Raw genomic sequence first — 24,863 nt, forward strand, 5'->3', positions numbered from 1 at the left:
AGATCACATAGAGGAGTTCTTGCTGAAAAAAATAGTTTAAGCAACATGATGGATTCATGAAATTCATGGATTCATGAAAGACAGAAGTTGTCAAATGAAGCTGATTTCCTTTTATCAGGAGGTGAGTACAATTTTAGACAGAGGGGTGTCTGTAGACGTGGTATACATGGATTTTCAAAAGGATTTGACCCAGTTCCCCACACACGGCTAATGTGTAAGGTTAAGTCTATAGGCTTGGAAAGATCAGTTTGTAATGTTTGAATGTTGCCATGTTTGTTATAATTGCCATTTATTCTTCTTGATTTGCAAAAAAATATATAAGAAAATTGGTTAAAAGAGATTGTTTAACATTGAACGGGCCACAAATATTACAATCTGATTGTTCAGTCTATGTGGCACATGTATGGCCATCTCTATAATGTGGCCATACTGTACATGTGGCAATCGGATTATGCAACTTTCTTTACATTTATTAGCATCTACAGTTAATAGCATGAGGGCCTTTCTGATTTTATATATATATGTGTGTGTGTGTGTGTGTGTGTGTGTGTGTGTGTGTGTCTTTTAGCCACCAACCCTAGAGTGCCTTGAGTGGTCTTGGTGTCTCATCTTCAGTACTGGGGCAAGTTCCTTTGGTGCTTCAGGCAAGAAGGCCAAGGTGCACCCACCTCCACCAGTTGTACACTACTTTAGCAGCATAGGTTACACATCAAAGGTGGCCACCCATTCTGCCTACCCTTTGGTTCAGTCCTGCTGATACACTTAGTATAATGCTATCCAGTCAACCATGGTAGGAAGGTGATGGCACTACGAGTCTGGAATTATAGAACTAGCTCTAAGCACATGCATAATGTGTGGAAGCTAGGGCTGTTACTGATTAAAAATGTTGTGTTTTTTTTTGTATTGATTAATCTACTAATTTCGATTCATTATAACGCACATACAGATCCAACTACTTTTAGCTGATCTCCTTGCAGGCTGATTCCCAGTGCAGCTACCAACCACTGGAAAAATGAATAGCAGGATACAAAAAACACACAAAGGCAGCTCTCAATGGGAATAGAATTAAAACTTTTATAGTCTTCAAGTAGGTAACAAAATAAATATTGCACTGGAGATAAAATCGATGTAGCTACATAAACTGTAAAAATGGTGCGAGTAATACCAAACGGTAGAAAAAGCAATCATAAAAACATGTAGCTAAGTATGATACTGGTATAAAAATAGGTACAACGATGCCACTGCTGAATCCAGATGAGGAGAGGTTAACATCAGTCCGTCGGCATGTAAATGTCCCGTGAAGGAAACTATCACAACTCCCAGTGGATGGTTGTAGAATCCCAGGTTGATAGAGGGAAGTAATAGAGGGAAGTGTAACAGCCCTTGCGTGTGGCAGATAGTAAGGTCCCGCCGGCATGCAGATATGAAGGCACAGCAAAGGAGCCCTTCAGATGGACACGGCAAGCCCCGCCGGTGTCCGTGACATCACCGGATCTCCGATGGAACTCCCTGAAGGCCCGGAAGTCAGCGGAGAGGTGAGTACCAATCAAAAGAATTTTGATCGATCAAAAAAATTTTGATCGATCAAAAAAATTTAAGATTAATCGATGAATTAATAGTTAATTTCCACAGCCCTAGTGGAAGCCCTTGTGATAAATATTTTTGTTTAATGGAAGCTCAATTTTGCTGCACGTCATGTCTGCACCATTGTACCTATAACTCTGCTAAACTTTAACAAGACAAATACATTTTTAGTAAAATTTTGGTCTCTTTATGTTACCCAGTTACTATTTATTCTATTCTCCTTGCCACCAATTTTGTTGACCTCATTCAGAAAGGTCCCAAGCATCTGGCACACTCCCCCAGTGTGGGAAGCCAGCATTTGACACTCACAGGAGCGGGACAAATACGTTTTGCCAGGATGCATTTGTTTCAAGACATACACACTTAAAGCGGAAGTAAACCCATTCATAAAACAGTTTCAATTCTGGCACATGCCGGAAATGTAACACTACAATTGGTTTTGCTCTCAACCAAACTGTCAAGCCATCCAATGGCTAGTGTCATAACTGATCACATGTGCAGCATCATGGCAGTTAAACAGAGGCAAATATGGCAGCTTCCTTGGCTGAAAATGATAGGGGGGTTTACTTCCACTTTAAGCCCTGGTTCACACTGGGCTGCGAGAGTGAAGCCGTGCGAGTTCAGCTGAACTCGCACGGCTTCACTCCCGCTGGCAGTCCCGATTTCGGCCGCGATTTAAGAGACATCTGTGCAGGTTTCTGCACAGATGTCAATGTAAATCGCAGCCCGAAATCGCAAAAAGTAGTACAGGAACTACTTTTTGAAAGCGCCGCAGCGTCTCACCGATTAGGACAGTGTCATTGCCAACAATTGCCGGCAAATGCCGCCGATTTGAGATGCGATTTCACATGTGAAATCGCATCTCAAATCGAACCAAATCGAACCCAGTGTGAACCTGGGCTAAATGTATTTTGTTTTGTCACAGACATGTTTAAATTTTGGTATTTCCCCCCACACTTGCTGGTGGTAAATTCCAAGTGTTTACTTCACTTTCTGAAAAATTCAATTTTCGAATATGGCTTCAGATTTACAAAAATGCCAATATATAAATAGTCATATATGAAAGAAAAAACAACAAACTTGTTTGAGTAGTGATTCATTTATTTCTGTTGGAACTGGCAAAAGATGCTGCAGTGAGGGTAACTCAGTCATCACTGTAAACAATTTGTTGACCAGAATCAATTATTCTATGCCTGCAGCTTAATCCAACTTTCTGCTTCCAAAGTTTCTTTTTTTTGCCAGTTTGCAGAACAAGATCACCTTCGTTACTGCCACTGTCACTCGCCTAAGGATAATTACCTGTGAAAATAAGCAAGTGCTGTGATTTCAAATGCCTTTTACACTCAAAGCTGTTGAGAAAAAAAATATATATGCAAAATATACAATCTCTTTTTTCAATGTGTAAACTGTGAATAAAGTATAATGCAATCCTACTAGCCAATAACTGTATGCAATGGTTGTTTGGTTGGCTTATCTAGAAGTTTAGTATCATGAAGAATTATTGTGACACTAACAATGTAACTGCAACTCAGGTTTTGTTAAACATTATATAATGTACAGGTTTACTTGTACATAAGAACCTTAGAGAGGCGACTTTGGGGGAACCTGGTGTCATGCAATGATTAGATAAGTAAAGTTACCTTTTCCTTGTACCCTAGGTAAAAAATAGCATTTAAAGTTTACTAGCCTCATTGCAAGAGTGTCCCCCCCCCCCCCTAGAATTCAGCTTTAAAAAAAACTCTCTTAGTTTTAGCAACTTAAATTTTTTGTCCAAACATAAAGTAACTTACAGCATTCACAACTTTCATCAAACACAAGGCCAGTAGAGCAGTATTGTTTGTACGTAATTCCATTTGCACAGTTCCAGAAAGCATTCTTGTCACCAGCTACAGGATAAAGACCACTGGCTTTTCCAGCACAGAATTCTTTCTGAGTCTTGGCTGGAGGAGTGGGAGCATAGTTGCCTAAAATTGTAAAATAAAGGTTATTATATTATATGAAAGTTAGGTCTTAATGGTTTATTATTTGCATCAACAGCTTTTGTTTAAAAAATGTAAATAATGGAATTGGGTGCTTCTTAACCACTTAGCCCTGGACCATTTTGCTGGTCAAAGACCAGGACACTTTTTGCGATTCGGCACTGCGTCTTGCGACGTGGCTCCCAAACAAAATTGAAGTCCTGTTTTCCCACAAATTGAGCTTTCTTTTGGTGGTATTTGATCACCTCTGCGGTTTTTAACAAACAAAAATAGAGCAACAATTTTGAAAATAATGCAATATCTTTTACTTTTTGCTATAATAAATATCCCCAAAAAATATATAAAAAAACTTTTTTTTCCTCAGTTTCAATCTTCTAAATATTTTTGGTAAAAAAACCCGGAATAAGCGTATATTGATTGGTTTGCGCAAAAGTTATAGCGTCTACAAAATAGGGGATAGAATTATGGCATTTTTTTTTACTAGTAATGGTGGTGATCTGCGATTTTTATCGTGACTGCGACTTTATGGCAGACACATCGGACACTTTTGACACATTTTTGGGACCATTGTAATTTTTAAAGCGATCAGTGCTATAAAAATGCACTGATTACTGTGAAAATTACACTGGCAGTGAAGGGGTTAACCAACAGGTGGCGCTGAAGCGGTTAAGTGTGCCTAGGGATGTGTTCTAACTGTAGGGGGGATGGGCTATGTGTGACACGACAGTGATCACAGCTTCCTGATCACAGCTTCCGTTTAGGAATTCCTACAGTGCTTTGCGCGCAGTGACGTAATTTTTTCGAACGGCGACGCGCGTAGCGTAATTCCGTATTCCCGGACGGCTTAGCAAATAAAGTTAATTTTTAAATTCCGACGCGGGAACGACGGCCATACTTTAGACAGCAATACATTTGGGGCCAAATTCTCAAAAAGTCTGCGTAACTTAAATTTCAGCAGTTAAGTTACACTGACTTAAAATTTCTACCTAAGTGCCTGATCGTCAAAGCACTTAGGTAGAAATTACACGCTGTGTAACTTAAGTGCCTCCGTCGTAAGGCGGTCCTCCTCTCCTGGGGGCGTTTAAAATTTAAATGAGGCGCGCTCCCGCGCCGGCCGTACTGCGCATGCGTGTGACGTAATTTTCCCGACGTGCAGCGCGCGAACGTAATTAACGCCGGTCGGCTTTGAGAATTTCGACGGGACACTAAAGTTGCGACGGGTGAAAAAAAAAGACGCGCCGGGAAAACAAATAATTATAAAAAAAAATGTCAGCGTCGCTCAGCATGCATTCCTGAGAGGGAGAACTCCATGCCAATTTTCAAAGAAAAAAACGGCATGGGTTCCCCCCCCAGGAGCATACCAGGCCCTTAGGTCTGGTATGGGTTGTAAGGAGACCCCCCCCACGCCGAAAAATTGACGTAGGGGGTCCCCCTACAATCCATACCAGACCCGTATCCAAAGCACGCTACCCGGCCGGTCAGGAATGGGAGTGGGGACGAGCGAGCGTCCCCCCCCTCCTGAGCCGTGCCAGGCCGCATGCCCTCAACATGGGGGGGTTGGGTGCTCGGGGGCAGGGGGGCGCACTGCGGGCCCCCCCACCCCAGAGCACCCTGTCCCCATGTCGATGAGGACAGGACCTCTTCCCGACAACCCTTGCCATTGGTTGTCGGGGTCTGCGGGCGGGGGCTTATCGGAATCTGGGAGTCCCCTTTAATAAGGGGGCCCCCAGATACCGGCCCCCCACCCTAAGTGAATGGATATGGGGTACATCGTACCCCTATCCATTCACCTGGAGGCAAAAAGTAAAATTTAGTAAACACACAACACAAGGCTTTTTAAAATAATTTATTATTCTGCTCCGGATGCCCCCCCTGTCTTCGTTATTAGCTCAATTACCAGGGGAGGCTTCTTCTTCCACTCTCCGGGGGTCTTCCACTCTCCGGGGGTCTTCTTCCGCTCTCCGGGGGTCTTCTCCGCTCTCCGGGGGGGGTTTCTTCTTCCGCTCTCCGGGGGGGGCTTCTCCAGACTCCGGGGGGCTTCTTCCATCTTCTCCCCTCTTCCGCTGTTGACTCGGCGAACCCCGGTTCTTCTGCAGCTCTCCGGTGCCTTCTTCTTCAGCGCTGGCTGCCTGCTATGTTTGTGTGTTAGCTCAATTTCAAACAGGCAGCCGGCGCGGTCTTCTGTGACGTCAGGGTCTTCTGGTCTTCTCCCCTCTTCCGATGTTGACTCGTCGCCTGTTGTCGCTGTAATGATGGAAGCGCGCCTTGCATCACATTTATATAGGCATCACCGTCCCATCTTGCTCCGGCAGGTACCCACGTGGTGGGTGCACGTGGGTAGGCACCCACCACGTGGGTACCTACCGGAGCATGATGGGACGGTGATGCCTATATAAATGTGATGCAAGGCGCGCTTCCATCATTACAGCGACAACAGGCGACGAGTCAACATCGGAAGAGGGGAGAAGACCAGAAGACCCTGACGTCACAGAAAACCGCGCCGGCTGCCTGTTTGAAATTGAGCTAACACACAAACATAGCAGGCAGCCAGCGCTGAAGAAGAAGGCACCGGAGAGCTGCAGAAGAACCGGGGTTCGCCGAGTCAACAGCGGAAGAGGGGAGAAGATGGAAGAAGCCCCCCGGAGTCCGGAGAAGCCCCCCCCGGAGAGCGGAAGAAGAAACCCCCCCCGGAGAGCGGAGAAGACCCCCGGAGAGTGGAAGAAGAAGCCCCCCCTGGTAATTGAGCTAATAACGAAGACAGGGGGGGCATCCGGAGCAGAATAATAAATTAATTTAAAAAGCCTTGTGTTGTGTGTTTACTAAATTTTACTTTTTGCCTCCAGGTGAATGGATAGGGGTACGATGTACCCCATATCCATTCACTTAGGGTGGGGGGCCGGTATCTGGGGGCCCCCTTATTAAAGGGGACTCCCAGATTCCGATAAGCCCCCGCCCGCAGACCCCGACAACCAATGGCAAGGGTTGTCGGGAAGAGGTCCTGTCCTCATCGACATGGGGACAGGGTGCTCTGGGGTGGGGGGGCCCGCAGTGCGCCCCCCTGCCCCAGAGCACCCAACCCCCCCATGTTGAGGGCATGCGGCCTGGCACGGCTCAGGAGGGGGGGGGACGCTCGCTCGTCCCCACTCCCATTCCTGACCGGCCGGGTAGCGTGCTTTGGATACGGGTCTGGTATGGATTGTAGGGGGACCCCCTACGTCAATTTTTCGGCGTGGGGGGGTCTCCTTACAACCCATACCAGACCTAAGGGCCTGGTATGCTCCTGGGGGGGAACCCATGCCGGTTTTGAATTTAAAAATTGCCGTGGAGTTCTCCCTCAGGAATGCATAACAAATGCCGTCGCTGGAATGGGCCTTTACAAGGTTTGGCTAACTTTCCACATTATAAAACCAGCCCTAGTTTTGCGCCGGCAAATTCGGAACTTACGCAGAAATCAAAGTGCTGAAATGCTTTGAAAATCTGCTTAAGTCCTCATTTGCATACGCAAAGCTGCATTTCAATGAGAAATGCCCCCAGTGGCGGATGCGGTACTGCATCCTAAAATCTGACCGTGTAAGTGTCTTACACATGTCAGATTTTCTGCCTAACTTTGGAAAAAGCCTTTTGAGAATCGTTTCCAAAGTTAGGCACAGGGATACGCAGGCTGAACAGCAGTTAAGTCTGCGTATCTCTTTTGGGAATTTGGCCCACGCTGACTAAAGTTAGGGCACCCAAAACGACGACTAACTTTGCGACGGAAAACTAGACTAGCGGCGAACGCAAAAATCCGTCGTGGATCCCCGTAACTCCTAATTTGCATACCCGACGCTGGTTTACGCTGCAAACTCCCTCCAGCGGCGGCCGCGGTACTGCATCCTAAGATCCGACAGTGTAAAACAATTACACCTGTCGGATCTTAGGGATATCTATGCGTAACTGATTCTATGAATCAGTCGCATAGATACTCTGAGAGATACGACGGAGTATCTCAGCTGTGAATCTGGCCCTTACTTCCTGGAAGTCTTGGATGGGGAGTGATAATTGGACAGCGCACTGCATCCTGGGAAATGATGACACACATTTCCCAGGAGCATTAGAGGGAGATGATGTCAGAATCCTAGGTGCTTTCAAAGGCAGATTTCGTGGGACCGCATAGCAACAGGCATTTCCAGATGAGTAAAAAAAATGTTTTTTTTTTTTACCTTTTTTAGGTCTAATGAGCACAATAATGAAAAAAAAAATTTGAGATGGAAACTCTACTTTAAGGTAAAAAACATCCCAGTATTTGTATCGCTCCCTCACTCCCCTTTGTACTTACCTAAGTCAATCTATCTGTGTGCCCATCTGCAGTGGCTCGTCTTTTCTCTCTGCTCACAAAGGCAGCAGCCGTTGGCTGCTGCTGTCAATCAAATTCTGTGAGCAGAAAGCAGGGGGCAGGGCTGAGTCGCGCTGTGTGTGTCAATAGATGCAAACAGCCAGGCTAGGGATCGAGCCTGAAGGTGTGCCTCAATAGCAAGCTGCTTGCTATGGAGGCACACAAAGAAGATGAGGCGATGGCAGGGGACACCGAAAGAGGAGGTTCTGGGCTGCTCTGTGCAAAATTATTGCACAGAGCAGGTAAGTGTAACATGTTTGTTATTTTAATTAGTGCTGTCAAGCGATTCAAATTTCTTATCGCGATTAATCGCATTAATGTCATAGTTAACTCACGATTAATCGCGCGATTAAGGAGGTTCACCCTTTAAAACATTTTTTTTTTGTTTTCTTATTTTTTTTTTTTTTTTTTATAATATTAAATTGTGTTTTTTTATTTTTTTACATTTTGATCACTTTTATTGCTGTCACAAGGAATGTAAACATCCCTTGTGACAGCAATAGGTGGTGACAGGTACTCTTTATGGAGGGATCGGGGTCTAAAAGACCTCCGAGCCCTCCTTTGCACTTCAAAGTATTCAGATCGCTTAAAACGGCGATTCTGAATACTGTGTACTTTTTTAAATCCGGCGCCATTGGCAGCCGAGAAACCCGGAAGTGACGTCATGACGCCGCTTCCGTGGTTTCAATGCGGAGACTGAATCAAAGCCATTTACGGCTTAGTGTCAGTCTCCGCCTGAACACAGAACGCGGCGGATGGAGGATCGGGTCTCCCGGTGGGACGGGAGGCCCGGTCAGAGCGGCGAAAGGCGGCGGGAGGGGGGGGATGTCCCCTCCCGCTCCTCCGGCATAACAACCGAGCGGCTTTTAGCTGCATCGGTTGTTATGTTTGGATAGCCGATCGCCCGCTCTAAACAACGGTACCGGGATGATGCCTGCGGCTGCAGGCATCATCCCGGTATAACCCCCGAACGCCGAGGACGCATATATGCGTCCCGTCGGCGTGAAAGGGTTAAGAGGTACGTGCTGACAAAAAAAAAATGTTTTAAAGGGTGAACCTCGTTAATCGCGCGATAAAAAAATTGACGGCGTTAAAATGGGTTTGTGTTAACGCCGTTAATAACGTGTTTAACTGACAGCACTAATTTTAATAAAACAATTACCTTTACAAATGCTTTAATGTTTTATATAATAATATTTCAGTTACTTACAGCAATCACAGCTCACATCAAATACAAGGCCAGTAGAGCAGTATTCTTTGTAGGTTATTCCATTTGCACAGTTCCAGAAAGCATTATTTTCCCCAGCTACAGGGTATATGCCACTGGCTTTCCCAGAACAGAATTCTTTTGTCTTTGTGGGAGGTGGTGGATAGTTGCCTAAAAAAAGCAAAATGCACATAAGTTTATAGATATGTAAACTTGTTAAAATCTGCTCCACCAGAAGCAGCCTTTTGTTTTTCCTATCTGAGCTGTTAACAGGGTTATAAAGGGGCAAGGTTTTTGGTGAGGGCATCGAGCACATCAGCCTTAAAGAGGTTGTAAAGGTAAAACATTTTTTTCCTAAATAGCTTCCTTTACCTCATCCTTCGATTTCGCTTTTAAATGTCCTTATTTCTTCTGAGAAATCCTCACTTCCTGCTCTTCTGTCTGTAACTCCACACAGTAATGCAAGGCTTTCTCCCTGGTGTGGAGTGTCGTGCTCGCCCCCTTCCTTGGACTACAGGAGAGTCAGGACGCCCACAAACACACAGCTCCTTTCTCTATCTGCAACGTAGAGAGCGTCCTGACTCTCCTGTTTTCCAGGGGAGGGGTCAAGCACGACACTCCACACCAGGGAGAAAGCCTTGCATTACTGTGTGGAGTTACAGACAGAAGAACAGGAAGTGAGGATTTCTCAGAAGAAATAAGGACATTTAAATGCAAAATTAAAGGATGAGGTAAGTGAAGGAAGACTGCACTAAGGTAAAGGAAGCTATTTTTTTTTTTTTTTTTTTTTTACCTTTACAACCCCTTTAAAGCCCTGGCATTTAGTCTGACAATGAATATAAAGATGTCTAAAATACAGCATTTTTTTTGATGCATAAGCACCACAGCTCAGCATCAGACTTCCAGTTATAGCATCTTGAGCCAACTGCTCAGGGATGCCAACAATAACAAAGATTCATTGCTAACTGATAGATGAAATATTTCCAATAGCTAGATTCAGAGAGAGTTAGGCCGGCGTATCAGTACATACGCCGACCTAACTCGGAATCTGCGCCGTCCTAAGTTTAAGTGTATTCTCAAACTGAGATACACTTAAACCTAGCTAAGATACGACAGCCTGCGCCGTCGTATCTTAGGGTGCAATATTTAGGCTGGCCGCTAGGTGGCGCTTCCGTTGAGTTTGGCGTAGAATATGTAAATGACTAGATACGCCTATTCACGAACGTACGTACGCACATTGCAGTAAAGATACGCCGTTTACGTAAGGCGTTTTCAGGCGTAAAGTTATTCCATCAAATAGCTGGACTAGTCAATGTTAAGTATGGCCGTCGTTCCCGCGTCGAAATTTGAAAATTTTACGTCACGTCGAAACCAATACGTCCTTGCGGCGTACTTTGGAGCAATGCACACTGGGATATGTACACGGACGACGCATGCGCCATTCGTAAAAAACGTCAATCACGTCAGGTCACACCACATTAACATAAAACACGCCCCCTCATCCTAATTTGAATTAGGCGTGCTTACGCCTGCCCTATGTACGCTACGCCGCCAAAGTACTTTGTGAATACAGTACTTGCCTCTCTGACTTAAGGCGGCATAGTGTAAATACGATACGCTACGCCGCCTTAAAGTTGCGGCGGCGTCTGTGAATCTAGCTACAAGACTTTTTCTGTGTTAGAATTTTGTAAAAAATGTATGTCATCAATTTCTGTTAATTTAACTGACTGGAAGACCGATTGACCCAGACATTAATGTTCATCATTTCATTACCAACACTGAGAGAAAAATTTTTTTTCACTGCGGCCTAAAATTAAAAGCCATACCTGTGAATAAAAGAAAAAAAATGCTATTTGTTTTTAACTACAACTCCAAAAAAGTTAATTAAAGATGGTTCATTTTCAACCTTTGGATACATCTCAGTGAGTTTTGACACACACAAACACACATAAAAAGAGCCCCGTTTAGATATCGCATTGCGGGAACAAGCTGAAAGTGCAAGTCTGGGTGTCGTGCATAGGACAGTCTATTAATTTCCTAAAATTAATAATATAGCAGTATGGGAAAGCTAGCATAATACAATTTATTCCAATTGCTAAAAGTATATAGGCACTAGCAAGCCAAAGAATTGTCTGTCTCTGGCACTTTACCTTGATGGGTCCTAATCAGTTAATTTTGAAATTTAAAAAAATTGCAGGTGCTCTCTCGCCCTCCCCCAACCCATTCCTCAGTCCAACAGAAGGGTGACTTCTTGCAAGTTTTGAGGAGGGAGGGTTCCTCCCTGGAGTGCAGTAGAATAGTGTGTGGACTCTTGGAATCATCAGGGCTTGACGTGCTTTTACAGGAACAGCAATTTTTCTGGTTGTAGAACATAACTCTCTCATCGAAAATGGTAGATATACATTGCTCAATTTATAATGGAATATACCTAATACACAAAATTATGGTTTATTTAAAATATAATCTACACCTCTTTTTCACATAGAAAAAACTCCCTTGAAGAAGACCAATAATTAAAAGGTCGAAACGCGTAGGGATATCATGTGAAACTCTATGCAACACAATGGGTTTATATAACATGAGCTGTATTTTTTCTGTTGTTGATGGATCATGCTTTTTCTGCTAGAATTGTTTTTTACAACTCTTATGTACCTATTAATACATGTTTTGATACAAATAAACATATTTTTTATAAAATTTGATTGCTACTTTTTTTAATACAATTTTTCTGCTAAAAAACACTGTGATGGATTTTCCATTTAACGTTCATTTCCTTTTTGGACGATAAGATTAGCGTGATTTTGGAACACATGTTTTGCCACAATTGCCAAGTAATTGCAGCAGAATAGTGCTGCTTTTGGGGTGCCATTACTCTAAAGCCCTGTACACGCGATCGGTTCGTCTGATGAAAACGGACCGATGGTGTGTGGGCCCCATAGTTTTTTTGCCATTGGTGAAAAAAAATTGAACCTGTTTAAATTTTTCTTATGGTTAAAAAACCAATAGAAAAAAACGATCGTCTGTGGGGAAATCCATCAGTCATAAATCCACGCATGCTCAGAATCAAGTCGACGCATGCTCGGAAGCATTGAACTTCATTTTTCTCAGCACGTCGTTGTGTTTTACGTCACCGTTTTGGACACGATCGGATTTTTACGTTCACGTCTAAAGCATTGACTATTTGCGATGTGATTAGGAGCATGCGCACTGGGATACATTCACGGACGGCGCCTGCGCCGTTTGTTAGAGACGTCATTTACGTGGGGTCATGTTTTATTAGCATAAAACACGCCCACCTCTTCAAAATTTAAATTCGGCGCGCTTACGCCGGCAGATTTACACTACGCTGCCGTAACTTAGGGCGCAGGTTCTTTGTGAATCCAGCCCCTGCCTCACTAAGTTACGGCTGCGTAGCGTATCTGAGATACGCTACACCCGCACAAAGTTACGGCGGGCTATCTGAATCTAGCCCATTGTGTTTTTTACCAAAAGTGACACTCTTTTGTTGTTTATAGTACAAAAATAAAAACCGCAGAGGTGATCAAATACCACCAAAAGAAAACTAATTGTGGGGGAAAAGGACTTACATGTTGTTTGGGTATAACGTCGCACGACCGCACAATTGTCAGTTGAAGCGACTGCCATATCTCAAAAAATGGCCTGGTCAGGAAGGGGGCAAATCCTTCCAGAGCTGAAGTAGTTAAGCCAGCAGGACAGTTTTGTATATAGGCTATTCCATTGGAACAATGCCAAAAGACATGTTTGTCACCAGCCACAGAAAAAAAAAACACTGGCTTTTCCCACACAGAATACAATCTTCTTAGATCCAGTAGCACTTTGTCACTTTGTTGGTGGAACAGGAACATTATCTTAAAATATATGTATTATGAATTAAAAGTAATCAATAGTTTACAAGGAGTATGACTATTATGTGCATGCAGATCAATGCAAAATGTTATATTTGAACTATTATTTAACAGACTAAAATTCGTCCAAACTCAATAACTAAAATTAAATATAAACTTTAAAGCAGACCTTACGTTACATAACAAAGTCTATGGCCCGGATTCACGTAGCACTTACGCCAACGTATCTCGAGATACGCCGCGTAAGTGCACATATGCGCCGTCATATATATGCGCCTGACTCTGAAAGCAAGATACGCCTGTAAATAGGCTTCATCCGACCGACGTAAGTTTCCTACGCCGTCGTATCGTGGCGCATATTTACGCTGGCCGCAAGGGGCGCTCCCATCGATTTACGATTCGAATATGCAAATGAGTGAGATACGCCAATTCACGAACGTACTTGCGCCCGGCGCATTATTACGTGGTTTACTTAAGTCGTACGTCCGGCGTAAATTTAAGCCTCATAAAGCAGGTGTAAGTCAGCAGCATCAATGCAAATGGCTGCACCAGGGAACACAGCCGTCGTTTTTTACGTCGTTTACACAGTACGTGAATAGGGCTGGGCAGTGATTCGACGTATCTTAGGCGTTCATTCCGACGTGATTCTGAGCATGCGCACTGGGATACGTCCATGAGCCGACTCATGCACCGTTCGTTATTCGTATCTTGATGGCGCTCGGCCCATCAAATACATGGGGTCACGCCTCATTAGCATGGCTCACGCCCACTGCCACTTACGACGAGTTACGCTGAGGGAACCCAGCGTAGATTTGGGAGCAAGTGCTTTGTGAATACTGTGCTCGCCGCTCTGCGATACGTCGGCGTAGCGTATATTTGATACACTACGCCGGCATAACTATGCGCCGATGTATGTGAATCCGGGCCTATGTATTTATTCACACCTCCCCCAAAGCTGTAGCAAAAAACAAACTTCCATACAGTGGATGACTTTATCATTCTTGCAAGATCCCTGAGAATATTGACTACCTCAGGTGTTTCCACCTACTCAGTGCTAGTAAATTAAACATGTACTACTTGAACGGGCATGGCCAAGGATTGCAATTGACAGCCGCTAGATATCACTACTAACTCCCAAAGAAATCCTAACCTCAGTCGTTAACAAGATGGCATCTATGCAACAGAAGATGTTTTGTGTTCTCCAATCTAGCAAGACTGAGTCCGAAATAATGGTGCAGTGAGCATTTCAGCAGCGTTTTGGAATTGACCCACCAGTGGCCAAGAACATTAGTCATTGGTATAAACAATTTGAAGAATTGGGGTGTTTATATCAGGGAAAGAGCCCAGGGTGGTCACACACTTAAGAGGAATATGTGCAACGAATTCAAGAGGCTTTTTAGCGAAGCCCCCACCAGTTCGCTCGTCGTGCTAGTCGAGCCCTTGTGATCCCTCATACGAATGTTTGGAATGTGTCAAGAAGACATTTGCTTCTGAGGCCATACTGATTGCAACTGGTACAAGCTCTTCATGTAAGTGAAATGTTTAGATTTCTGTCATATGGGCTTAGATGACATGGAGGATGACAGATTCTTACCACAGTTGATTTTAGTGATGAAGCAACCTTTCATCTAAGTGGTAACGTTTCGTGTCGCAATGTTCGCATGTGGGGACTCGAGAAGCCACATGAACTTATACAGCATTAGCAACTTTCACCAAAAAAAATGTGTTTTGTGCAGTTTAATTTACAAAGATTTATGGCCCTTTCTTTTTTGAGGGAAACACTGTTACGGGACATTCCTATCTTGCAATGCTGAAGGATTGGCTTTTCCCACAACTTAATGAAGACTCTGAAGATTACATTTTTCAGCAAGATGGCGCATTAGCACAATAAACATTGTCGATTTCTAAATAACAATTTTCCTCAACATTGGATAGGTCGACTGGGACACCAATACTTGGCACTACACTCCTGGCCCCCAAGATCTCAAGACATTACACTCTGTGACTTTTATCTTGTGGGGATATATAAAACATGTTTATGTTCCACTGTTACCCTCTGACCCGCACTTTCAATTTTAAATATAACTATTTGAAGTCAGGTTTTTTTTGTTGAAACGCACTGTATTTACCAAACTCCACAATTTCTTCATTTTTTCTGCAGCATTTCAGCATAAGGGTCCTCAATAAACAGTGGGCTATTTTTTTTTTAGTTTAAGGTCAGCTTTAAAATGTCAATGTCATTTAAAAAGGTATTTAGAATTTTCAATATTGCCCCAATTTTTTGGGGGGGATAAGTGTACCTTTAAACAAAGTGTACTTATCCTTTCTCACATCACTACCACTGAGCTAAACGACACTATTGTTACCCATTATAATCTTGTCTCACAATGGCATCCTCAGCCTCTGTATGTGTATATTCTTTACACAATGCTGTTCTACAGTGGCTTCATGTGTACATTAACATCCCATAGATTTCAATGAGACATGGCTACATAGAATTCCATGGGGAGCTGTGTGCGGGCAACACCAGTTTATGTCGCCTTTGTGAGAAGGATATAAACAAACACATCTTGTAAACAAATGCATCTGGGGTAGTTTAGTTCAGTGGAGAGAGGGGTGGCAAAAGGAATAAGGGCATTTTGTTTGTCACTTTGAAGTAGAAAACACATTACATTCAATGAGATTAATGTCAAAAACATGATTACTCACAGCAGTGGCAGCTGAGCTCAAAAACGAGACCAGCAGGGCAGTTTTGACGATAGGTAATGCCGTTGTCACAATGCCAGAAAGCATTCTTGTCTCCTTTGACGGGATAAAAGCCACTAACTTTGTCAGAACAAAATCCAGAGCTTCCTCTAGATGTAGTGTTTTTGGGATGCTCCTTTGGTTCATTGCCCTTAGGGTGATCTTTTGGTTCACTGTTCTTTTGTTTTTCCTTAGGTTCACTGCTCTTGGAATGCTCTTTATGCTGATTTTCTTTTGGATGTTCCTTAGGTTCATTGTCTTTGGGTTGCTCTTTAGGTTTACTACTTTTAGGTTTCTCTTTTGGTTCACTGCTTTTTGGGTGTTCCATATGTTCATTGTTCTTGGGATGCTGAGTAGGTTCAATACCCTTAGGATGCTGAATAGGCTCACTGCCCTTGGGATGCTGAATAGGCTCACTGCCCTTGGGATGCTGAATATGCTCACTGCCCTTGGGATGCTGAATAGGCTCACTGCCCTTGGGATGCTGAATTGGTTCATTGCCCTTAGGATGCTCTTTAGGTTCACTACTTTTTGAATGTTCTTTTGGTTCATTACTCTTAGGGTGCTCTTTAGGTTCTGTACTCTTTGGTTGTTCCTTGGGCTCACTACCCTTGGGATGCTGAATGGGTTCACTGTTCTTGGAATGCTGAATAGGCTCACTGCCCTTGGGATGCTGAATAGGCTTATTGCCCTTGGGATGCTGATCAGGTTCAATGCCCTTGGGGTGCTCCTTAGGTTCACTGCCCTTGGGATGTTCACTAGCCTTGGGATGCTGAATAGGCTCAGTGCCCTTGGGATGCTGAACTGGTTTACTGCCCTTGGGATGCTGAATAGGCTCAGTGCCCTTGGGATGCTGAACTGGTTCACTGGCCTTGGGATGCTGAATAGGTTCATTGCCCTTGGGACGCTGAATCGGTTCACTACTTTTTGGATGATCTTTTGGTTCATTGCTTTTAGGATGCTCTTTAGGCTCTGTGCTCTTAGGATGTTCCGTGGGTTCACTACTCTTGGGATGTTGACTAGGTTCACTGCTCTTGGGATGCTGAATAGGCTCAGTGCCCTTGGGATGTTGAATAGGCTCAGTGCCCTTGGGATGCTGAATAGGCTCAGTGCTCTTAGGATGTTGAATAGGCTCACTGCTCTTGGGATGCTGAATAGGCTCACTGCCCTTGGGATGCTGAGTAGGCTCACTGCCTTTGGGATTCTGAGTAGGCTCACTACCTTTAGGATGCTGAATAGGCTCACTGCCCTTGGTATGTTGAATAGGCTCAGTGCCCTTGGGATGCTGAATAGGCTCACTGTCCTTGGGATGTTGAATAGGCTCACTACCCTTGGGATGCTCTTTAGGTTCAGTGGTTTTTGGATGTTCTTTGGGTTCATTACTCTTAGGATGCTCTTTAGGCTCTGTGCTCTTAGGATGTTCCTTTGGTTCACTACTCTTGGGGTGTTGAATAGGTCCAGTGCCCTTGGAATGCTGAATAGGCTCAGTGCCCTTGGGATGTTGAATAGGCTCAGTACCCTTTGGATGCTGAATAGGCTCAGTGTCTTTGGGATGCTGAATATGCTCACTGCCTTTAGGATGCTGAACAGGCTCATGAATTTTTGGATGTTCTTTGGGTCCATTGCTCTTAGGGTGTTCCTTGGGTTCACTACCCGTGGAATGCTGAATAGGTTCACTGTCCTTAGGATGCTGAATAGGTTCAGTGTGCTTGGGATGCTGAACTGGTTCACTGCCCTTGGGATTCTGAATAGGCTCACTGCCCTTGGGATGCTGAATTGGCTTAGTGCCCTTGGGATGCTGAATAGGCTCAGTGCTCTTAGGATGTTGAAGAGGCTCAGTGCCCTTGGGATGTTGAATAGGCTCACTGCCCTTGGGATGCTGAATAGGCTCACTGCCTTTGGGATGCTGAATAGGCTCACTATCTTTAGGATGCTGAATAGGCTCACTGCCCTTGGTATGTTGAATAGGCTCACTGCCCTTGGGATGCTGAATCGGTTCATTACTTTTTTGATGATCTTTTGGTTCATTGCTCTTAGGATGCTCTTTAGGCTCTGTGCTCTTAGGATGTTCCGTGGGTTCACTACTCTTGGTATGTTGAATAGGTTCATTGCCCTTGGGATGCTGAATAGGCTCAGTGCCCTTGGGATGCTGAATAGGCTTACTGCCCTTGGGATGCTGAATAGGCGTAGTGCCCTTGGGATGCTGAATAGGCTCAGTGCTCTTAGGATGTTGAAGAGGCTCAGTGCCCTTGGGATGTTGAATAGGCTCACTGCCCTTGGGATGCTGAATAGGCTCACTGCCTTTGGGATGCTGAATAGGCTCACTATCTTTAGGATGCTGAATAGGCTCACTGCCCTTGGTATGTTGAATAGGCTCAGTGCCCTTGGGATGATGAGTAGGCTCACTACCTTTGGGATGCTGAATAGGCTCACTGCCCTTGGGATGTTGAATAGGCTCATTGCTCTTGGGACGCTCTTTAGGTTCAGTGGTTTTTGGATGTTCTTTGGGTTCGTTGCTCTTAGGATGCTCTTTGGGCTCTGTGCTCTTAGGATGTTCCTTGGGTTCACTACTTTTGGGATGTTGAATAGGTTCACTGCCCTTGGAATGCTGAATAGGCTCAGTGCCCTTGGGATGATGAGTAGGCTCACTGCCTTTGGGATGCTGAATAGGCTCACTGTCCTTGGGATGTTGAATAGGCTCATTGCTCTTGGGATGCTCTTTAGGTTCAGTGGTTTTCGGATGTTCTTTGGGTTCGTTGCTCTTAGGATGCTCTTTAGGCTCTGTGCTCTTAGGATGTTCCTTGGGTTCACTACTTTTGGGATGCTGAATAGGTTCACTGCCCTTAGGATGCTGAATAGGTTCAGTGTCCTTGGGATGCTGAACTGGTTCACTGCCCTTGGGATGCTGAATAGGTTCACTGCCCTTGGGATGCTGAATCGGTTCATTACTTTTTTGATGATCTTTTGGTTCATTGCTCTTAGGATGCTCTTTAGGCTCTGTGCTCTTAGGATGTTCCGTGGGTTCACTACTCTTGGTATGTTGAATAGGTTCATTTCCCTTGGGATGCTGAATAGGCTCAGTGCCCTTGGGATGCTGAATAGGCTCAGTGCCCTTGGGATGCTGAATAGGCTTAGTGCCCTTGGGATGCTGAATAGGCTCAGTGCTCTTAGGATGTTGAAGAGGCTCAGTGCCCTTGGGATGTTGAATAGGCTCACTGCCCTTGGGATGCTGAATAGGCTCACTGCCTTTGGGATGCTGAATAGGCTCACTATCTTTAGGATGCTGAATAGGCTCACTTCCCTTGGTATGTTGAATAGGCTCATTGCTCTTGGGACGCTCTTTAGGTTCAGTGGTTTTTGGATGTTCTTTGGGTTCGTTGCTCTTAGGATGCTCTTTGGGCTCTGTGCTCTTAGGATGTTCCTTGGGTTCACTACTTTTGGGATGTTGAATAGGTTCACTGCCCTTGGAATGCTGAATAGGCTCAGTGCCCTTGGGATGTTGAATAGGCTCAGTGCCTTCGGGATGCTGAATAGGCTCAGTGCTCTTATGATGTTGAATAGGGTCAGTGTCCTTGGGATGTTGAATAGGCTCAGTGCCCTTGGGATGCTGAATAGGCTCACTGCTTTTTGGATGTTCTTTGGGTTCATTGCTCTTAGGGTGCTCTTTAGGCTCTGTGCTCTTAGGATGTTCCTTGGGTTCACTACTCTTGTGGATAGGTTCACTGCCCTTGGGATGCTGAATAGGTTCACTACCCTTGGGATGCTGAATAGGTTGATTAGATGATGGAGCAGACTTGGAACCTGTAGAAAACATAAATTGTCATGTAACAGTTAAAGATCCAGCTTGCACTTAGCATATATTTTTTATTTTACTGAATCCCTTGACTGATCCCCAATGTTATAAGCTGGTGCCCAGACAAATGCATTCTAACCACAGCTGTAGTGCATAACATCATATTATTAAAAGCTAAATAGGTTCTGAATGTTTTAGATCAGTGGTCTCAAAGTTATCCCCATTTTTTTTAATATTATGAAAGATAATGTTACGCCGAGTAAATTCATACACAACATGTCACGCTTCAAAATTGCGTCCGCTTGTGGAATGCCGACAAACTTTTTCACCCATTAAAATCTTCATAGGCGACGTTTAAAAAAATCTACAGGTTGCATGTTTTAAGTTACAGAGAAGGTCTAGTGCTAAAATTATTGCTCTCGCTCTACCAATCGCGGCAATACCTCACATGTGTGGTTTGAACACCGTTTACATATGCGGGCGCTGCTCGCGTATTTATTCGCTTCTGCGCGCAAGCTCGTCGGGACGGGGTGCGTTTTCTGGCTCCTAACTTTTTAAGCTGGCTCCTAGATTCCAAGCAAATTTGTCAAACCCTGTGCTGGTGGTAATAATGCGCTCGCTGACACCAGTGCTGGGGGTTAATAATGTGTTCGCTGACACCAGTGCTGTTGTTTTTGAAGTTTGAAAGTTTGCATGCGGCCCCCCATGGCATATGAAAACTTGTCTTGTGGCCCTCAGGTAATTTGAGTTTGAGACCCCTGTTTTAGGTACTTACAACACTGACAGCTCTGATCAAAAATCAGACCAACAGGGCAGTCTTGTTGATAAGTTAGCCCTTTCCAGCAGTTCCAGAAGGCATTTTTATTCCCTTGTACTGGGTAAAGACCAGTTAATCTTCCAACGCAGAATCCTTTGCCACTCACATTATCACTGCTTTTTGCTGGAGAAGAGTTATAAACACCTATAAAATAAAACATAACTTTTATTTTCATAGCAGTTTTTGTTTAATTTATAAATGTTATATTTCTTTGACTTCAAATAACTGCACAACAATATGTATACAGCGTAATTTACGACACATATCCTTAAAGCGGGGGTTCACCCTTAGAGGGCACTTTTCCCCCTTAGATTCCTGCTCGTTATTACTAGGGGAATCGGCTATTTATTTTAAAATATGTGCAGTACTTACCCGTTTACGAGACGCATCCTCTCCGTCGCTTCCGGGTATGGGCTTCGGGAATGGGCGTTCCTTCTTGATTGACAGGTTTCCGAGAGGCTTCCGACGGTCGCATCCATCGCGTCACGATTTTCCGAAAGAAGCCGAACGTCGGTGCGCAGGCGCAGTATAGAGCCGCACCGACGTTCGGCTTCTTTCGGCTACGAGTGACGCGATGGATGCGACCGTCGGAAGCCTCTCGGAAGAATGTCAATCAAGAAGGAACGCCCGCTCCCGAAGACCCATACCCGGAAGCGACGGAAGAAGATGCAGCTCGAAAACGGGTAAGTACTGCTCATATTTTAATATAAATAGCCGATTCCCCTAGACCGAACGAGCAGGAAGCTAAGGGGAGATTTTTTTTTTTTTTTTAAATGGGTGAACTCCCGCTTTAAGCAGGTTCTTGCCATTTCAGTTAAAAAATACATGTCGTATAGTGTAGCTCTAAGGCCAAGCAAACTAAGTGTAAGCTACATCAGGAAATTAACTACAGGGTCGTGAGAGTTTAAGCACTTAGGCCCAGATTCACGTAGAGCGGCGCATTTTTAGATCGGTGTAAAGCATGTCATTTAAGTTACGTGAATTTTGTGGTTTTAGTGCCGTATCCACAGAGTATTTGTGCCCAAATGTGCACCAGCGTAACGTAAATTCCGAGGCGTAAGGCGGGGTAATTGAAAGTGGGAAGGAAGTGGGCGTTCTCCATTGAAATGAGCCGTGACCCCATGCAAATGAAGGGCCGGCTGTACTGCGCATGCGCGCACAAATCTGCACCTCACTGGGCATGCTTAGAACTTGGCTAGGCGCAATCAGTGAGATAGGAAAAAGGCCAAGCAGACTTAGTGAGATACGCCCTGTGTATAAATAGCCCCACACAAACGCCCTTCCATTGCAAAAGTACATCCCTGTGTTCCCCTTCCTAAAGCAAGTTGCTTTTGCTCTGTTGTTTGTTGGTGTTTGTTGGTGAGTGTAGTATTGTTAGATTAAAGATTTATTGTAGTAGGAGGTTGTAGTTGCTGTGTGTTTTTTCTGTTTGTTTTTTCTGAGTGTTTTTTCTGTTTGTTTTTTCTGTGTTTGTTTTTGATTTTGTATTAGCTGTCTGCTTGTGTTGTTTGATATTGCTGTTTGATTTTTGTGTGTGTTTGTTCTGTGACTTTTTGTGTGTGTTTGTTCTGTGTGTATTTGTGTTTGTTTGTTGTGTTTGTTTTTTTTGTCTGTTTGGTGCTGAGTGTTGGGTGAGATAGCACCAAAGAGACGAAAGTTGAATTTTTCAGTGAGAGAAAAGCAAATACTTGCCAGGGCCATCACCCGATTTGGGCGTTATTTACATGGCCCTGAAAGCCGGGACACCCCCCGGCCAGAAAGAAGGCGATCCTTCTTACAAATTACTGACAAGATCAATGAGGGGGGGGAGACGAGGACCACCAGTGGGATAGCTAAGATCAATAATCTCAGGAGCCTGGTCCGTGACAAGATGGCCAAGATAAATGCCCATGCCACGGGCTCTGGCGGAGGACCACCCTGCTCCGTCAGGCTGACTGAGGAGGAGTGGGCAGTGGCCCGGTGCTTCCACAGCCAACAAGTGGTGGGCCTGCCTGGCTTTGACTCCGAGGAGGGCGTGAGGACAGGTACGTTTTTTTTTGTTTTTCTATCTGGTGAGTAGCATGTGTGGGTGGGGGAAGGGAATATGTGCTAAGTGTGTGGATCCTCCAACCTGTGTATGTTTTGTGTCATCCACAGATGGCCAGGAGATTGCTGGGCCATCAGGCCAGTCTGCACCAACCCCCGGACAACAGACTGCAGAAGAGCCCCAAGAAGGGCAGGAGTCCTTAGGGGAGGGGAGTGGCCACACCTCACATCATGAGGAGGTTGAGGGGGAGGAGGATGAGGGGGGGAGGATGGGGATGATCGGATGGACCTTGCCAGGGAAATCCTTTTGACTTTGGATGTGGTTCCCCCTGAGGCTGGCAGCAGTCACGCCTCCATCAGGGGTAGCCCCTCCCACTCCTCCCTCAACAGGGCTCCCCCACAAGGGTCTCTCTCTCCCCTCCTCCCAGGCCACAAGCCTCAGCTGCAGGCAGGAAGGCTACCCAGAAGACCAGGGGGTGGCCGAGTTCCTGCCGGCCAATCTGCGGAGGGACCAGGCCCGGCAGACCCAACATCTGGGTCAGGTCACCCAGACTTTGGCCCAGATGCAAGACAGTCTGGGCTCAATTAAGGACTCGGTCAGTGATGTGGGCACAAACTCCTTGGCGGTCATAACATGCATTTGTGACCTGCAGACCGCCACAGCAGGCGTGGCCATGGAGGTGAGTGCCCTGAGCCAGGCTGTCCACGCAAACACCCAGGCTGTCCAGGCCAATACGGCTGCCCTCACTGTGGGTCTGACCAGGATAGCCGTGGCCTTGGAGGGCAGGCCAGCAGGAGGACAGTCACCAGGGGAGGCTCCTCCTTCCCCTGCTCCCCCCCCCATGAGTCTCCCCTGGTTGGCCGTGGCCGTGCCCGTGGCCGGCCCAGGCGTAGCTCACGCCGCCGCCGTTAATTTTGGTTGTACTTTTGATTTTTTTTTGATTTTTTTTTATTCTACTGTGATTATGATTTGTTTTATGTGTGTGAATGATGTATGAATGTGGGGGTGACATTCCTGATGAAAAAGGGTGTCACCCTCAGTTTTGGTGGATTAGGGATCCCCAGGACCAGGGAGAAATGATCCCAGGTCCATGTGAATGGTGTATGAATGCACAGTAACATAATTGGAGCCGTGGCGTGGCGTTGCTGCTCCCTAGTACCGTGGGGGTACTTTGGTCTAATCCAATTAGATGAGGATGTGATGTGTCTGTGCTAGGGACCACAGTGGGTGTGCATGCGTGCATTCTCATTGTGCCATGATTAATGTGTGTGTTTACTGTGCAAAGATGCATTCTGCAAGGCGTCTCCTGGCTGCTGTTCCCTCAGAAGAGGGGGTACCCTCGGTTACTAAAGTCACTAGTATAGATATGAGCATGGATGCCCCTGGCATGTTGGCATACAGATTGTTGTCCTGCAAGTGTGTGTGCTTAGCTCTTCCCTAACGGTATTGCTTTAGCTGACATTTACACGGCTGGTGCAAAGTTAGGGCAGCTTTTATAAGGTGTAACTTTACACCGTGAAACTAGCAGATGCGCACAGGGCGTAGCCTACGCCGCACAAGCGTACTTTTGTGGATCGCCGTATATCCCTCATTTGCATATTAGCATAGAAAATCAATGGTGTGTCTAGCGTATTTTGCGCTTCAAGATGCGCCGGTGTAATCGTTTTACGTCGGATGGAAAAATCTGGTTTTCAGGCGTATTTCGTTTTGAGGATACGGCGCAAAGATACGCGCGGCGCATTTTTTAATTACGCCTCGCATCTCTAGATACGTCGGCGTAAGTGCTTTGTGAATCTGGGCCTTAACTCTCATACGTATGTACCCTGTAAGGACCAAAGCAATTGTTACACTTCATCTAAAGGCCTGTTGATATGGTTTTAACGTTGTCATTGTTAAAAAAAAGTATTTTTTTGCCACAAACAAGGCTTTCTCCTAGTAATATGGTCTTGCTAAAATGATTTAATGTTCTATGCAATCTATAGACAAAAATGCAACAAAATAATATATTTAAACAGATATAAACTTAAAGATGGATGATTATTTAAATATATTTAATAGTGACAATGGAATCCTGTGAAATGAAAAAGAAAACACTTCTGCTAAAAAAGAGAAATACAAATAAAATCAGCAGCAAAATATTACTCAAGGGGAAAAGGGAAGGAAAGGTATTTAGGGTTGGTTAGGTGTTAATTAGCACATCAAAGATCAACAGTTTGATCTGATGTGAGTGAACAAGAGTTCACAATCTAACAATCAAGCCAAGGGGTTACAATGTAAAAACCATACCGTTGTTGTATCATAATTTTTTGTGACACTGAAAACACTGTTCTGTAAGTGCCAGTTTACACAGGAGGAACTGTCCCCACTCCTGTCCCTGTTTAGATCATCCTAGGCCCCGTACACACGACCAAACATGTATGCTGAAACTGGTCCGCGGGCCAGTTTCAGCATACATGTTCGGTCGTGTGTGGGCG

The 24,863-nt window shown here is 44.9% G+C and overlaps 1 protein-coding gene across 1 annotated transcript in view; it reads right to left on the reverse strand.

Moving 5' to 3' along the window:
* Positions 1–2,664: 2,664 nt before the first annotated feature.
* LOC120927195 (nascent polypeptide-associated complex subunit alpha, muscle-specific form-like) overlaps positions 2,665–24,863 on the reverse strand; it is a 54,398-nt gene continuing 32,199 nt past the window's right edge. The window contains exons 12-16 of the mRNA XM_040337706.1: positions 20,322–20,507; positions 15,718–19,554; positions 9,146–9,313; positions 3,375–3,548; positions 2,665–2,883 (exon numbers count right to left, since the gene is read on the reverse strand). Of these exons, the coding sequence (XP_040193640.1) occupies positions 2,870–2,883; positions 3,375–3,548; positions 9,146–9,313; positions 15,718–19,554; positions 20,322–20,507 (4,379 nt within the window). The 3' untranslated portion in view covers positions 2,665–2,869. The remainder of the gene's footprint in view (positions 2,884–3,374; positions 3,549–9,145; positions 9,314–15,717; positions 19,555–20,321; positions 20,508–24,863) is intronic.

Source organism: Rana temporaria, chromosome 2 (genome assembly GCF_905171775.1).
Source record: "Rana temporaria chromosome 2, aRanTem1.1, whole genome shotgun sequence".
NCBI lineage: Eukaryota > Metazoa > Chordata > Amphibia > Anura > Ranidae > Rana > Rana temporaria.